Source organism: Chrysoperla carnea, chromosome 4 (genome assembly GCF_905475395.1).
Source record: "Chrysoperla carnea chromosome 4, inChrCarn1.1, whole genome shotgun sequence".
NCBI classification, from domain to species: Eukaryota; Metazoa; Arthropoda; class Insecta; order Neuroptera; family Chrysopidae; genus Chrysoperla; species Chrysoperla carnea.
The window spans coordinates 32264473-32281594 of record NC_058340.1 but is presented as its reverse complement, the minus strand read 5'-3'; the positions used below and the strand labels follow the sequence as shown (position 1 = coordinate 32281594).

Below are 17122 nucleotides of genomic sequence, written 5' to 3'. Positions count from 1 at the left end.
ATTGAACAAATTATTTTTTTTGTAATACATTTTTGAACCGTTATACGAGTAAAAATAATAGGACTTATTTTTGATGAACCAGCTTCTTCTTCTTGGCGCTGTTTTTTCACAGCATCAATGCTACTCTTTCGAGTATAATTTTTTCGACATTGCACATGAATTTTTACAGATGTCTAGTCTTTCAGGTACTCTGAAAATTCACCACCTCTTTCAATAATTACGACTAACAGTATTTTGTGGAGTATGAGACCTTTGAAACGAGGCAGGTATACGAGCATCACCACGCTGACAATTGAATGGAAGACAGATGTTACTCAGGCCATGCTACTAAATAAAAATAGGCACGGAGTTCTTGACGTTTATTTATATTCTAAAAATTTTAAAATTTGTATGTATAAGATATAGGGACTCATATTTTTACTCGTATAACGGTTCAAAAATGTATCTAAACTTGCATATTACGAATAAAATAATTTTTTCAATTCTTTGAACCGCTATATCACGAAAATGGTAGCACTTATAAAAAAGGGTGCAGAGATACATTTTGTAGCAAATTGAATGATCTACAATTGTTGTCTAAACTACTTTTGCTGTTTAACTCACCGTTTTGCTGAAAAACACGAAAAACCTATTTTTGCAAATTTTCCACCTCAATAAAATTTTGATTGATGGGGACTTTTCACAATTCATTTATAATAGTATTCTAAACATTCATAACAAATTTTTAGCCCTATGGGAATTTTTGTAACCTTCAAAGTATAATTTGACTGGATAATACGAAAGTTAGCGAAAGAAGTTAGACGTAAAGTGTATTTTTGTAATGTACAATATCTCCAAAATGTGGTTTTCACCTCCTTGTCAAAAATTTTTTTTTTCTTAATTCACATTTTTATGATAAATTTTGCTTTTATTAAGAGTAAATTTTTAAACATGTAAAACATCGAATAATAAAAACATTTTTAGACCGGTTGAAAGTATGGTATTAAGTTTTCGGCATTACTTTTCAATTAAAAAAATACATTATTTTTCATAATGTCTCGGCTGCGGAGTTTCTTAAATAATCATTATTATCATTAAACTTTATTTCTAAATAATATTAGTTAAATTAAGATAATGACAATTTTTAATGTAATTACTTACGTTAAATAAATAGAACACGATGCATTACTGACTGTGCTCTCAATATGTTTTTAACATGTCAAAAGAAAATTTTTAATGAGATTTTATAAAATATAAAGAAATTAAAGTGTATTTTTAGCTATGGCAATTTCACGTACAGAAGTAAATATTCGACGATTGATTGCAAAATGTGAATTAATGGTAAAGGATAAAGGGAATAAAAATGAAGATAGGTTAGAAAAATATATAGATTCGTTGGATGATATGCTAATCGAATTGGAAAAAGCAAACCCGTAAGTTTACTTTATTTCTTAATTTTTTCTAGTTTGTATCCTTTTGATAGAAATTATCAGAAATTGTTATCTTGGTTTCTTGTTAAAACAAAATATTGACAAACGTTATTTCGACCAATTTCGACTATGCATTAGGCAAAGATTTTCGAGAATGTCAGTGAAATAAGTAATCTGGTTTCAGAAATACTCTTTATATCTATTATATTCATTTATTTTTCGTCCTATTAGGCGATTTTAATGTTTAAAATTAAGCATGAGGGATGCGAACACGTCATCTTTCCGATTTGAAATTTCCATGAAAATAGATGTTTATTAACCGACTTCAAACTGACACCGACTCCAAAAATAACAATAATTTTAACTACATTATACTATCGTTTTTTTTTACTTTTTAGTGCATTTTAATTTGTTTTGGAAAAATTTTTCTTTTGAAGTCGGTTTTCTTTTTGTTAAAAGTTTTTTATCAGAGTTCGTTACTGCCTGAAAATTTAGATATTTCGCTTAATAAAGGCTTAATAAATGTTGAAAAAGTTTTATCAAAGTTCGATATCAATTTGAGGGGCATTAATTAAAGTTTTTCTCACATATCTCAAAAATGGTGACTCTTTTTCAACAGTAGGTAATAGAATTAAACATTTTTGAGATAATATATTATAAACTAAATGCGGATTCGTATAGAATTATAAAGGCTGTAAACTACTTGTTTAAATTTAATGTTTTCGCGTTTTCATAATTTTCATAAATGTTTATTATCGAGGAAATAAAACAAAAAATAATTCTGGCCTAGGAATCGAATCTGCGCCAGTAGATTTTATGGGAGCCTGTGGAAACAATTTGTCTGAGTGTATTCAAGAAAATCGTATTTATGGAACTTATGCTTTTTCGATTTACATCCATAAAGGGGGGCAGACAAAACATTTTTAAAAAAAAACTATTGGATTTTATATTTTGGACGGTTTTAAACATTTTTTGATTCTTGACACTTTTTAACTAACCTCACCGTTAACTCGTTACTAACAAAAATAAAGATTATTTTGTGGTTCTGGTCAAAAATTTATATTTTAGACCATTCTAAAAATTTGTTTATTCTTGGCATTTTTTAAATAACTCTACCGTTTTTACTTTTCAATATATAGGTGTTGACATATGCTTGAAACTCGAAAAATAAATTTTATCGATAAAAATACTTCAAGCAAAAAATGTTTGGAGACCTTACACAGACATTAAACTTGACCTAGATTTTCCTTAATGAAAAGCTCAGTATACTCCATAACTGGTAATACATAGATGAAAACTTTAAATTAGAAAGTTGTTATTGATTAAAAAGGTAACATTTTTTGTTCAAAAGATTTTTTCACAAACCGTACAGTTTAGACAAAATGCGGAATCAATAAAGGAGGTTTGTTATTCTATAAAAGCCATTTTTGTGCTCAAATTTGATGAAGTAATGCGTAAAAGCCTAATTTTTTGCTACCAATTACTGTCTAACTATTCGGTTTGCAAAAAAGTTTTTTGCGTTTTTAGAAAGAACAACTTTCTAATTTAAAATTTTTCTAATGTTTGCCAGTTATGACTCAGAGTGAGGTTTTAATTGAACCTAAAACTTTTTTAAAACTTTCAAGACAAATCATTTGAAAAAAGATCATAAAAAATTATGTAACTATTTCAGTAAACCAAATTATGAAACTATCTTAGAATATACAAGCCGAATACAAAAATTAAAACAGTCATTATCGAAAAATTTAAATGATCCGACTAGAAAAAGATTGATTGATAATGCATTGGAAAATAGCGACGAAGATAATGTACAAGAGAAAGTGATAATTACTCAACCAAAATTTAAAAACATTAAAGATGAATTATTGGGTCTTAGTGAAAATGGAAATAATAGTAAAATTCAAAAAAATGAAAATAATGTTGATATGCTTTTAAATTATCATGGTAATATGCAAGAGAAAATTGCCGAAGAAATGCTGATTTTAACTAGAAATTTAAAAGAACAAACTATGCTGGCAGGTGATATTATTAGGAAAGATACACAGGTAAAATATTCAATTGAGAGAACTTCAATTCCTCTTTATATCAAAAAACCTGAAACTTTAAAAGTCGAGCCCATTAAAATCTAGACCGGCTCAAATCTTCCCAATAAATTGAAACCTTTTTTAAAGCAAAATAAATGGTACACAAATGGAATTTTGATTTATTTTATAGGTATTGAAAAAGTCCAGCGGTCTTGCCGAATCGAATTTTGATAAATTGAAAACTGAATCTGAAAAATTAACGGAACATTCCAAACGAGCGTGGAAGTGTTGGATGTGGGTGATGATATTTGTTGTTATGGCAGTGTTTATAAGTACGAAAATTTATTTTTTAATAATTTTTTTTACATTTTTTACGTCCAGAATGATAATCGTGAGTTTTTGAACAGGCTCGACACTTTTTCAATTTTTCGAATACGCTCTATTAAAGTTGAAGGAAATTTTCCCATTTAGAATTGCAAACACAAAACTAAAAAATAAACCTTTAAAAATTAAATTTTTACCTTTTTTATGGTTTGTATCCACGTTTTTCTAAAATTTAAAAAACACCATTTTTGGGGGTTTAAAAAACTTTTGGTTTTTAGAGATCGGTCGGTCGCACAGACTACGAGAAAAACGTCGAACTTGTTTGAAAAACGCAGTTTCAAGAAAAACGCGCATTGAAAAAAGTTTTTTACAATGCCCCGCTTTGTATAGAAACATATTGTTAGTATTTTATTTTTATTGAAAGTAATAATAATGTGGTTTAACCTCCGTTTCTCTGACATATACGCCTATAACAGAGGCCATCCACATTATTATTTGTTAATCTTTATTTATTTAATTACAAACATATTTACAATTACATTTTGATGTGGGTGGAGTCGGTTACTTCGTTCTTATCCAAGCGACAACAATGTGATCAATTCTACCGCCCTCATTAATCATAATTGTTCACACTGCCGCTGCCTGGATTCGAACCCGCAACCTAAGGCTTTTATTTTTAGTAAAAGTAGTACTGCTGCAAAGTTGACCTACTTGGCCCTACAGCATGCCTCAATAGCACATCTTTTTATAATTTTGGTTAAAAAACAAAGGAAATTGTTTTTGCAGATATGGTATTGTTCATGAAAGTAATGAAAAAACGGATTGTGTGAAGGTGGCGCTAAATTGGTGATTGTTTTCTAATTTTATTTAAATTATTTTGTTTTTGGGTTCTTTTGAAAATAAAAACGTATTTATAAGAATTTATTCGTATTTTATTTATAGAAAACTAATATTGTATTTTTTTTTTTTTTTTTTTGTTTAAAATTGTATTTTGAATTGCTTTTAACAATCAAGGAAAATTTATTGTTCAAGTATTTTTATAAAGTTAAAAATTCTAAGCAATACATATTATAATTAATTTTAACACACAGTTCAGCCCTAACTAGCCTTAACACTTGCGTATTTTTGCTGAAGCTAGATTTAATAATATGCCTATAGCACACAAAATTAAATAGTAATTTAATTTAAATTATTAAAATGATTAAAACCCCTTTAAATGTTAATCTTACAGGGCTGCTAGTAGAGCTATCTTAATTATACACCGAGGCTAATGGAATTTAACAAAATCACATATTATACGAAACAAATCTATTCCAAACGCAAGTGGCGCAGTCTTTGAAACAGTCAGCGCTAAATTTGATTAAAATACATTACAAAAAGTGCTTGCTTACTACCAATGATTAAAATCTTTCGATTTTGAAATGAAAACTTCTTTAGCCACGTTGGAAACTCCTGGGATGAAGAAAAAGCACAAGAAAACGAGATATTCTTAAAAACTGATGTTTCCGACCTTTGATTATCTAAGAACGCTGACACGTGACCATATGTTACTTTTGAGACAATATTTGTACCATAAAAATAAAGGTTTGCTCAAATATTCAGCTAGATTCCGAGGTTGACCCCTTGTTTTGACTAAGATGATCGGGTTATACAAACTGGATACAGAAGATAACCAGTCAATTGTAAGAATTATTAAAAAACAAGGAAAAGCTTTAGTTTCTTAACTTCAATAATTTGGCTTAATTAAGTTTGTTTATTTATTTATTTGATTATGTGAGCAATTTTAATAATTATACCATTGTATAATTATATTATTATAGGTTTTCCCAAGGGTGTGGGCCTTCTCGAATTTTCCTGGATATGTAGCCTATACCAATCCTAGGAACACCTTAATGTCTAGCCTTGTGTCAAGTTTAATCGAAATCGTTAGAGCCATTTTTGAGAAAACCCCAAAAAAATGGTTTCCCCTAGGGTGTGGGCTTTCTCGAATTTTCCCGAATATGTGGCTTATACCAATCCTAGGAACACCTTAAAAAAAACCATTTGTTTTTTGCAATTTGAGGGGACATCAATGGACCAATCGGGTTCATTCGCAGCTCATTTTTTTCGTCTTTTTACGGCGCCTTAGCTTAAAAAAAAGGTTTTTTTATTTTTAACTCAATGCGACGGTGTCTGACGCGAAAGACCGGATTTGGCCACTTTACCATTTTTTTGGACCTTTTTCGACCATCAAAAAATGTTTGATTTTAGTTTCTTCAATTTGTATCATAATTACCTACTTAATTCAATTTTTTCTCCGAACTCCGAATTAAAAAATCCAAAAAGTTAATTTGATCACACTATAGAGCTGATCGAAAGATTTTAATTATATATTTGAGCTTAGCATGTCATGTGTAGCCAACAACAACAAAAATTTTCCCAGCAACAAATACACTGTAAACAAATATTATTTAATAATTTTCAACATTTGGAAAATAAAAAAAAATTACACAAATTTCGCGCTATAACTATATTTAATCCCAATAGTAGCAATCTAGTAAAAAAAAATCACTAAATATTGTGTTTATAGTTTGTTTAAAAAGGTTAAAAACTGTTAAAAATACTAAAAATATCATTGTAAATGATTGTAAACAAAATTCAAAGTAAAAATTTATTTTTTATTTTAGTTATCGTTTAGTCATCTAAAGAAGTACGTAACGTATAAACAATTAAAAAAATATTTAATTAAAAGAACATGGAGCGAGCACGTAAATGTAGAAAGGTAAATCATTTATTTTACATTCGATTTTTATATGTTAAAAAAAATTGGTTATAACCTGTTTTTAAAAAATATTTAGGTGCACTCTTCATTCAAAAAGCGTTCAAACAACGAAGGTTTGGAGACTCCAAGATTAAGAGTAATTAAATTTTATATTTATATTTTGCTAATATTCCAATGCAAAAATAATATTCCTAATCCTGATGGCACTCACATCAATTTCGGCTATTGTGAGGAAAGCCGGATCTCCAGATTTCTTTAAGCAACACTTTTATCTTATTCTGATAATTTTCGTTTACGTTTAGTCTAATACATGATATAACCTGAAATTGTAGCCTTAGAAGCCATTAATAAGATAAGGTTTCGTTAATTACCGTTATTATAATTTTGAAAATTTCTCTATTAAATTTTTATTATTATCAAACTCAATTTAGAGGGGCCGTAGAGATGATAAAACCTGAAAAATCGAGAAATACATAATCGTATACCAAATGATATCAAAAAATCTAAAAACCTGAAAGTGTTAAATAAAAATTGAAAAGAAAAAAACAATTCCAGTAGTTTACATAGCGACTTTAACAGTAGGGCCCCATTATTGGGAAAATTTGAGCCGGTTTTTAATGTGTCCCAACTGTTCAAGTCCCTGCTACTACTGAACTACTGAATTTGTTTTTATTTAACACTTAGTTAGGATTTTCAAATACTTATTCAATGATAATTAACATAGTTCACCTACTTATTTTTTCCATTTTCATAATATGACGTTTGCTTATCGCCATATTGAATTTTCATTACTGCCATGTCTTTAGTGACACTCACAGGATTAAGACAAAGAAATATACATACATACGTATATATATTGACTGATAAACACATTATGACCACTCCTTTATGTCACGCAGACGGGCACAAAGAGAGCAGAAGCTCTGAAAATTTTACACCCTCGATGGGAACTTCCATAAATTTAATTAAGATGCAAATTTTCAACTGTCTAGCTTAATTTGGTATGCTTTACAGATGCGTAAAGCTATTATAACGTCGAAAAAATATCCAGGGTATCTCCTCCAAATTACTTAAATCAATCTCCCTTTTATAACATTGATCCGCTTAGTATAACAATACATATTTTAGCTTATTTGAACTTAAAGTTGTCGCTCGAGACAATATACAGGATGCTTTTTTAACTTGACCTTTTGAAAAAAAATATATGAAACAAATTTGTCTAAATTCTCGATGATTTCGTGTTTAAATAAAAAACATCTTTTCACATTCTACGAATTTTCTTAAAAAACAACAGTTCTCGCATTAGAAATCAATAAAAATATCTGTTATTTTTTGCTTAGATCTTTAAAAATTTGCATTAAAAAAAATTTTTTTCAAGTAAAAGATATCTCTTTCTTCTTATGAAATACGAATCATCTACAAAATATACAGTGTGTCCCCGGATAGAGGTAACTATACCTGTAAATTTTCTTATTTAGCATTTTAAGAAAAAAAGTCATTCTTTATAAGAAGTTTTGCTTATTATGAAAGGTATGTAGGAATATTTAAAACTTCTAAATAATGTCTAGGGTAGCCAAAAATTTGGTATCACTATTTTTTTTTTTAGGTAAACTACCCTTCGTTTTTAAAAGTTGACAAAATGTTACTAAAAAAAGTAACTCGAAATTAACAATTATGACTCTATTCAAAATATCAAGAAGATCTTTCCAACTTTGACAATTCCATTCTTATTGAATGTTTATCCGAGAAAATAAATTTTCTTTTTAATTTTCTAAACTAGTCCACAAAAAATTACACTCTCGGATAATACATGTTAATTGATTTATTATTATTTTCTTTCTTACGTTTTTTTTATAATTAGAGCTTGTGTTCAAATAAAAAATGATGCTATAATTAAAATACACGGATCCTCTTGATATTTTGTATAGAGTCATAATTTTTAATTGCGAGTAACTTTTCTTAGTAATATTTCGCCAACTTATAAAAAAGGGTAGTTTATCAAAAATAAAAATAGTAATTCCAAATTTTTGGCTACCCTGTACATTATTAAGAAGTTTTAAATATACCTACATGCTTTTCAGAATAAGCAAAACTTCTTATAAAGAATGACTTTTTTTCTTATAATGCAAAATAACGAAATTTACAAGTAAGGGACACACTATAATTATATGGTTCCATTTGAAAAAATGAAGTTGGAACCCGCTCTAGAACCCGCCCACATAGAAATAAACAAGCATTTGGAATTGATCGAGGCTTTTAATGATCAAACTTTTGTTTAAAACAATTTTTTGTATAACTTATTTTTTTATTTTTTGGTAAATGTCTAGTTAAAAAAGAAAGCACCCTGTATAGATAGATATATAGAATACCATTAAATAAATTTTTGTATTTTCAGCCTAGAAAAACGTCTTTCACTACTAGATCTTCAGCAATATACCTATCTAGCGACAGTGATGGCGAAGAAGTTGGAGCTCGAGGACGTATAGCAAATCCTTGGAATGTAGACTTTGATGTAGCTGTTAATGAGGATTTCAATGCTTTAGATCGAAATCTGAATTTTGAAATGGATAATATGTTTAGATCTTCAAATTTTATTGATTACGACGTAGAAGATTCTGATGTTAATCAATTTAATCCATCAGTATTATCGGATTTAATTGATAATGATGTTCCAATTGAATATCATGATCAAACACTTGATATCACCGACGAAGATGATGTTGAATACGTTGGTTCATGCAGTGTTGAATACGTTGGTTCACGCAGTGGTACATCACAGAAAGCAAAACCAACAACATCATCTTCAACATCAGATGGTGTAGAAAAAAAAAACGAATGTCCAGTGTGCTTGGAATATTTTAGTCAATCTAGACCAATGTATTCAACTTTTTGTGGACATGTGTATTGTAAAGATTGTATTTTTCAAGTACTAAAAACCTCTAAAAAATGTCCAAATTGTCGTAAATCGTTAAACAAGAATAAGGTTCATCCAATATACTTATATTAATTTCTTTTTTTATAAAGTTTCTTACTCCTCAAGAGATTAACTGTACTTTTATAATTTATATTTTCTGCTTCGCACCTTATAATTATAATTTCTCTCTAAAAAATCTTTGAATTATGGAAAATCGCATTGAGAAATAAGTTACAATTCAAATTTCCCTTAAATCTTTTACGGTTTTCCAAATAAGATTTTTTAAAACGTTGAGAATGTTTGAATGTTTTTATTTGAAATATCAAATCTTTACGAGTTGTTTTCTCGAGCTAAGATGAAATTTGAATTCAAATTTTTATATTCGCGTACAAAAATGCGACACTTATACAGGGTGTCTTTGTTGATATATGCTTGAAACTCGAAAAATAAGTTTTATCGATAAAAATGCTTCAAGCAAAAAATGTTTGGTGTATAGGCGCACATCTTACGCGAGCATTAAAATTGATCTAAGTTTTCAGTCTCAATGAAAAGCTTACTCGAATCCATCTAAAAGATAGATGAACATTTTAAATAAGAAGTGTTGTTATTGATTAAAAACGTAACATATTTTGTTCGAAGCATTTTTCCGCAAACTGTACAGTTAAGACAAAAACCACGGTCGTATATAACAAAAACAAACTGAATAGTTTTACCCAAAATTGTTTTCGTATAATTGTTTCTGCGGAATAATTCTTCGAAAAAAATTTCCAATAAAAGTGGTTTATTTTTCTATAAAGAACTTTTTTGTTCAAATTGAATGAAGAAACGGCCATAAAGCTAAATTTTTGCTATCAATTACTGTCTAAACTATTCGGTTAAAAAAATGTTTCAGTTTTTATAGAGAACAACTTTATAATTTAAAGTGTTCGTGTAATGTTTGCCAATTATTAATCAGAGTGAGGTTTTAATTGAACCTGAAAACTTATATCGAATTCAACACCCGTAGAAGCCTTTGGAACTAACATATTTCTTTTGAAGCATTTTCCTCGATTAAACTTATTTTTCGAGTTTCACGTACATGTCAAGTTAAAAAAACCCGATATTGTTGCATTTTTTATAAACCGGTTTATAAACTATTGAAATAAATCGTAATAGAATTTAGGGAAATTTTAATAATTTTTTTTACGGACAAATTTTTGTTGGTCCTTGGTACTAATTTAAAATTTCAAAATACTATTGAGCGCGGGGTCACAAGATAGTTTAAACTAACGATCCGTTGCAATTAACTGTAACTACGCTTTTAGATTAGTTCATAAACGTTTGATTTTTGTCGTTATTAGTGGCTGGGTCACATTAATGTTAAATATTACGGATGTCCATTTCAACGAAACAGTTTACAATGTAAAACGTTTATCAGACATTTATTTTTTATTCGTCGGTCACACGTGCGTTAAAATTAACGCACGTTTTCAACACGTCTGCGTTAAATTGGACGTCGAAGACTAACGTCGAAACCCTAACATCAATTTTAACGCACTTTGCATATTTATTTAATGATCCTACAGTACGTGCGTTTTAATTGATGCTTGTGTGACCAAAGGCTTATAATTAATTTTGATCGTATAAAAACTTGATAGGGTATTTTAGCATCTCAATTCTGGTAGGAAAAAACGTCCGTTTTTAGCGCGTGTTAGTTGTTAGTTCAATAATATATTTTTCTAGAAAGTATAAAATCATTAGTTTCAACGCTTGTGTGTCCCCGGACTAACATTTGATCAAATGAATTATAGTTGGTTTCCAGTTGTAGTATAGTTTTTCAAATATCACATTTCTTGAGAATTAAGAATATTTAATGATTTTAAGCTTTATTACCTCACTTTCTCGAACGTATTCTAAATCAAACTTTGAAAAACTTTATTTGGGCTCACGTTTTTTTTGAAAATTTTAAGTTTTATGATTGTATACATTAATCCTCAATTTATATTAAATGTTTAATTTTATCATTCCTTTGTTTCTAGTTTAAATGAATACTTTTTGATAATATTTAGATTTTCAAGATGTAACAAAATTGTATCAATGAAAAACAAAAAAAATTTCATACGAACATTGATTGGGAAATGATTTATTTTCGAAATATAATCTAGAAAATTATAATTTCGTACATGCCTAAAAATGATTTTACAGTGTTTACGAATACAGGTTGTTTTTTTTTAGTTGACATATGCCAGTTGACATAATTGTTGCTTCCTCCGTCGATGTTTAAAAGAGCTATTTATTTTATTCGCGGATAAGCAAATTTTTTCGATAAAATGTTTTGGGCTATATCTTGAAAACAAATTATTTTCCAAGTAATGTTCTTTGAAAATGTATTCATTTTACCTCTATTTTTGTTACAACCTGTTTAGTCATTCTTTTTTTTTGTTTCAAAATATTATAAGTTAAAATAATTTATTTTACACAAATATCTTAAATGATTAATTATAAAATGTGATAATGAATTTAGTTTATTTTGTGAATTATCTAATAATTAAAAAATTATTTCAATAATGAACTAATAACCTTCGAATTAGGGTTCTTAGTATCTAAAGAAGCAAAAAACAGATTGTAATAAGGTAATATAAACATATGGTGAAAGACTATTCATTTAGAGGATGTTAGTACAATAAAATTTTTAAAAAAATCTTGGTAATAAGGAAAAAAGTGTTGCATCGTTGAAATTTGGCATGGTTGTTTATTTGGTTGTAACAATTTCGAACCGAAAAATCGACTACTGTCAAATTTCAAAGATGCAACACTGCTTTCATTTGATTACACAATATTTAAAGATTTTTGTTCCAAACAAGATTTTTATCATTTGATGATTACATATCTCGAAAATGAAAAGTTTTTGGCCATATGTTCCCTTCATCTCGAAAATGATGTTTTAGACCATAATATGTTCATATGAACTTTTTGCCTCTTTTGATGCAAGTAACTCTTGCCGCCCGAAGTTTGTTAGTATATTTTTGAATTACCCTGTATACATATTTGATTTGGCACATTTATGTGAAAACGTATTGTAACCAAGACTGTATATATCTCTGGCGTTGACGTCGAGGTTTTCATTATTATTGTCTAGGTGGCAATTAAGGTCGTTTATATACAAACATTTAATCCAAACGATTTGATTAGGTTGTTAATAGATGTAGTTTTTGTGCCAAATTTAATATTTTAGTGGAAAAAGACACGAACAATTTTTTCTTGCTTAATCCCTGGTCATGTCTTAAAAACTATTGGTACACAAAAATAACAATATTCAAAGGAAAATTTTTATATTTGAAATATGACGTCACAAATCATCTTCCAATATTTTGTTAATAAAATTTGTTAAAGTTTTTTAAAAAATTGTTTTATTTATTTTTCACTTCTCCAAGTTTGGATGGTCTCAAATGTTGAAAATATAGGAAGTGAAATCTTGGTTTTTCTCGACTAAAAATTCTGTCGTGAGTTTGTAGATTTGTACGAGGAAGAGAGAAATGAAGAAAAATGATGCTGGGGAAAAGACTTTTTAACGTACTTCAGTAATATCAAAGTAAGAAAACCAAAAATAACTTGTAACATCATAATAATTAATAATTAACCTCTTGTGCCTTACCTGTTTAGTTTATAGAATATTAATTGTACATAGAGAACGCGAGGGATCTGCTAGCCTGTAAGTGGATGCGATATGATGAATAAGAGAGAACACATCACATGTACATATATACTTATTATTTGTATTAGTAGTATAAGTATATGTATTAGTAAGTATAAGTATATGTATTAGACAAGGACACAAAGGAACTTACTGTCAGTCCTCTCTCTCGCTTCGCATATCGCATCCACTTACAAGCAACGTTCGCTGTCTTCATATTTCTATGGCTTAGTTAGTAGTATTGATAAGAAAGTATATATTGTTTTATAAAAAAGTGTTCCAAAATTAACGCAAGTTTGAATCAGGCGTTAATCTTTGTACACCCTTTATTATTATTATTATTGTATAAAAGAGATAGAATTTCACTTATTTTGTATAAAAACTTTAATAAGAAAAGAAAAATCTCTGTTAATTTGTTTTATGAAAATGTACAATATGATTTTTCATGAAAAATTTAAAACATTTTTTTTTTTGTTATAAATAAATAAAAATTGTTATATATTTTAAATTTAGCTTTTTTTTTTTTTTTTTTAATTTTCTATCCTATTTTTTCTCTCAGAACAAAATTATCAATTAATTAATTATTTATGAAAGGTAAGTACATATTAAGTTAATTATATTATTACAAGTAAGCCAGGTGGCTTTGTGGGTACGACACTTGACTATGAAACCAAAGTACGATGGTTCGTATCCTGGGGAGGTTAATATTTTTATTTTTAAATTAAATGAATTTTTCCTGATGTTTAAATTTCCACTCCTTTTATAGTTTAAATTTTCTATATAAACCACCCTCTTGCTATAAATAACGTCAATTATACATATGTCATAAATCACTATACTGTCAGGGGGTGGGAATGTAAATAATCATAAATATATCTCACTCTTTAAAATCATGTTATCCTGTTACAAAATATTAAAAATATGCACAAAAATGGCTAAGTTATTAACATATTCGCCTATTACAAAATTGAAAAAAAATACTTATGTTGCTTACCTTTTTTGTAATTTGAAACTTTTTAATAAGAGAACGTGTCATATAGTTTATCTCACTCATATTCTCCTATTACAAAAAATTAAAATTTGTATTAAGCTCCGCGATCTTAGCACCTCATGTGCGGAATTTCGATTGACCAATTATACCATCTGAAAGGTCAGAAATTGGTCATAAAAGGTCAGTTGGTCTCATTAATTCGTCAGCATCAGAAAATTTTTTATTAAAGATTAAAGTTTTTCAAGGTCAATTAATAAGTTTAGCACCTCATTCGCAGAAAAAATAAAAAACTCCACCTATGCGCGATCGGGAAGCATTCGCTGATAATTGGTCAGCTAATATAAATAATTGGTCAGTTTAATTTAATATTAAAAAAAATTAAAAAAGTTGTCTCTGTCGTAACGCGCATGCTTTGAGCCGGATGGTTTTATCAGGGCAGTGAGTACTTACGCACAGCTCTTCACTATAAACCAGACAGAGTAGGGGAAATATTTTTTTTATAATTTTTTTTTTTTGATATGTACTACTATCAAATATACATGTATATTTGATAGTAGTACATATCAAAAAAAAAAAAAAAAATGGATAAAATTTTTACTTTTAAAAAAATGAATTTTTCCTTTTATTTAAATTTTTCACTCTTTTTATACCATGTATATATGAAATATACATAGTATATTAAGTTTAGTCCCAAGTTTGTAACGCTTAAAAATAATGATGTTAGTATAAAAATTTTGTCATAGGTGTTCATAAAATCACCTAATTAGTCCATTTCCGGTTGTCCGTCCGTCCATCCGTCCGTCTGTGGACACGATAACTCAAAAACGAAAAAAGATATCGAGCTGAAATTTTTACAGCGTACTCAGGACGTAAAAAGTGAGGTCAAGTTCGTAAATGAGCATCATAGGTGAATTGGGTCTTGGGTCCGTAGGACCCATCTTGTAAACCGTTAGAGATAGAACAAAAGTTTAAATGTAAAATTTTTTTTCATAAACATCACTGTTTACTCGTGAGGGCGCCAATTAGGCGGAAATTTTATAATAGGTACTATACTTGATTATCAGTTATGTATGTGTCACATGTTTGTATGTGTAATGTGATAAATAAATCAACACTGACTATGCATGGTATTTCAACAATTAACTCAGTCAATTGTTTGTTTTCACTTGTATTATATATATTTGTACATATGTCACCTATAAAAAATTTGAATGAATAATAATAATGGTTATTTTATATAGTAAAAAATCAATTTTCGGGATAACGTTTTCAAATTAATATAAATAAATAAATATCGTTATATATTTTAAATTTTGTTTTATTTTATTCTATCCCATTTTTCCTTTCAGAACAAAATTATTAATTAACTAATTAATTTTTTTTTAGTAAAGGTACAAACAAATTCTTATAAAATATAGGTGAGATAAAGAAGTTGGATTGTAAATACGTAATATTCTTTTTGGATTTTCATTTTATTTTTGTGTGGTATTTGGTTTGTAAAAAAAAAGTTAATGCAAAAAAATTTTTTTAAGATGAAATTAATTATATGGAATTATGTGCAAGTAATTCGTAAATAGTTTTTATGTATTTTGATTTCATTTAAATAAAGTTGAAAACTCAAACCCTGTTTTAATTTTATTTTTCCCCATCTCTCTGTAGCTATACAATATTATTTCAGTTAAAAATAGGTGAGTATTTCGAACTTCACGATAGGTAAGTATTTCAAACTTCGTTTGCCATTTTTTTTTGTAATAATACTACTCAAAATTTTCCGAAAATGAGTTTTACTTTTTGTTATAATTTAAGAAAGTCGAAAATATGAATATAATTATTTATTAATACGAATAACAGAGCCCTAATGGTATAATGGTTAGCGTATCTGACTTCGAATAAATAGTCCTTTGGTTCGAAACTAGGTGAGGACATATATTAAAAAAAAGTTCAATTAAATCTTTTAAGCAAAATCTGATTTTTATTTTCATTTTTTTTCAAATTTCCACCACAGCATGTTTGCCTAGTAAATGATGAAAAAATTAGTTTTTTTTCGTTCAAAAACTTCAATTTTTTTCACATTTCTACTAGGAGAACATCAAGGACGGACGGAATAAGTAGTACCTGATAGCAAGGTAATTGTTGTCATCTCGTAAGTCAGAAAGTTAGTGGTCTGCACACCCGTGTTTGGTGAGTGTGACCTCTAGTGGGCAGACCAATAACTTTCTGCCAAAATAAAATTTTAGACTTTCGGGGTGAAAACACTTACTCACCTTTCTCCTTATCAGGAACTACTAATTCCCACTTATGTTCTCCTAGTACAAATGTTGAAAAAATTGAAAATTTTTTCGAAATTATATTATTTTTTGAATATAAAATTAAACTGACCAATTATTTATATTAGCTGACCAATTATCAGCGAATGCTTCCCGATCGCGCATAGGTGGAGTTTTTTCAATCTTTAATAAAAAATTTTCTGATGCTGACCAATTAATGAGACCAACTGACGTTTTATGACCAATTTCTGACCTTTCAGATGGTATAATTGGTCAATCGAAATTCCGCACATGAGGTGCTAAGATCGCGGAGCTATAAAATTAAAAAATCGCTCGTTAAGACTAAAATTTGTAAAACATATTAAACTTAACCCACTCTTTTATAACATATTCGCCTATTACAAAATTGAAAAAAAATATTTATGTTGCTTACCTTTTTTGTTCTGCATGCTAAAATTTATTTATTATTAAATGAAATTTTATAAGATTTTGTAATAGGAGAACATGTTATTTCACACAAAGAAAAAAAAATTAATTATGTTAGTCCCACTTTCCTACTTATATCATAAATCACTCTTCTGCTATGGGTGGGAATTAATATAACATAAAATATACCCCTCGCTCTCTTACTTATTTGTCGCTTTTGGTTCTCATTAAAATTTTCTAAAAAAAAGACTTCTCTCGGCATAATTTCTTATTTAAATAAAAATTAATTGGCACAATGCTAGATGCGAACCAAGGTACTCTGTATCCGAAGGC

The 17122-nt window shown here is 28.3% G+C and overlaps 2 protein-coding genes across 2 annotated transcripts; both read left to right on the top strand.

Moving 5' to 3' along the window:
- Positions 1-1160: 1160 nt before the first annotated feature.
- On the top strand, positions 1161-4638 carry LOC123297758 (vesicle transport protein USE1). Its single transcript, XM_044879527.1, has 4 exons — positions 1161-1412; positions 3082-3454; positions 3624-3765; positions 4544-4638. Exons 1-4 carry the CDS (start codon positions 1261-1263, stop codon positions 4585-4587), a joined length of 711 nt encoding a protein of 236 aa, XP_044735462.1. The 5' UTR covers positions 1161-1260; the 3' UTR covers positions 4588-4638.
- Positions 4639-6387: 1749 nt separating this feature from the next.
- On the top strand, positions 6388-9594 carry LOC123298452 (E3 ubiquitin-protein ligase complex slx8-rfp subunit slx8-like). The gene is made up of 3 exons (XM_044880452.1): positions 6388-6518; positions 6595-6654; positions 8914-9594. The coding sequence occupies exons 1-3, from the start codon at positions 6492-6494 to the stop codon at positions 9523-9525; spliced, it is 699 nt and encodes a 232-aa protein (XP_044736387.1). The 5' UTR covers positions 6388-6491; the 3' UTR covers positions 9526-9594.
- The last annotated feature ends 7528 nt before the right edge of the window (positions 9595-17122 follow it).

Bases quoted from the DNA above. Each gene is read 5' to 3' on its own strand.
- LOC123297758 (XM_044879527.1), top strand. From the start codon at position 1,261: ATGGCAATTTCACGTACAGAAGTAAATATTCGACGATTGATTGCAAAA. The intron at 1,413-3,081 runs GTAAGTTTACTT...TAACTATTTCAG, and splicing joins GAATTGGAAAAAGCAAACCC to TAAACCAAATTATGAAACTA. The intron at 3,455-3,623 runs GTAAAATATTCA...TTTATTTTATAG, and splicing joins TTATTAGGAAAGATACACAG to GTATTGAAAAAGTCCAGCGG.
- LOC123298452 (XM_044880452.1), top strand. From the start codon at position 6,492: ATGGAGCGAGCACGTAAATGTAGAAAG. The intron at 6,519-6,594 runs GTAAATCATTTA...AAAAATATTTAG, and splicing joins GAGCACGTAAATGTAGAAAG to GTGCACTCTTCATTCAAAAA. The intron at 6,655-8,913 runs GTAATTAAATTT...TTGTATTTTCAG, and splicing joins TGGAGACTCCAAGATTAAGA to CCTAGAAAAACGTCTTTCAC.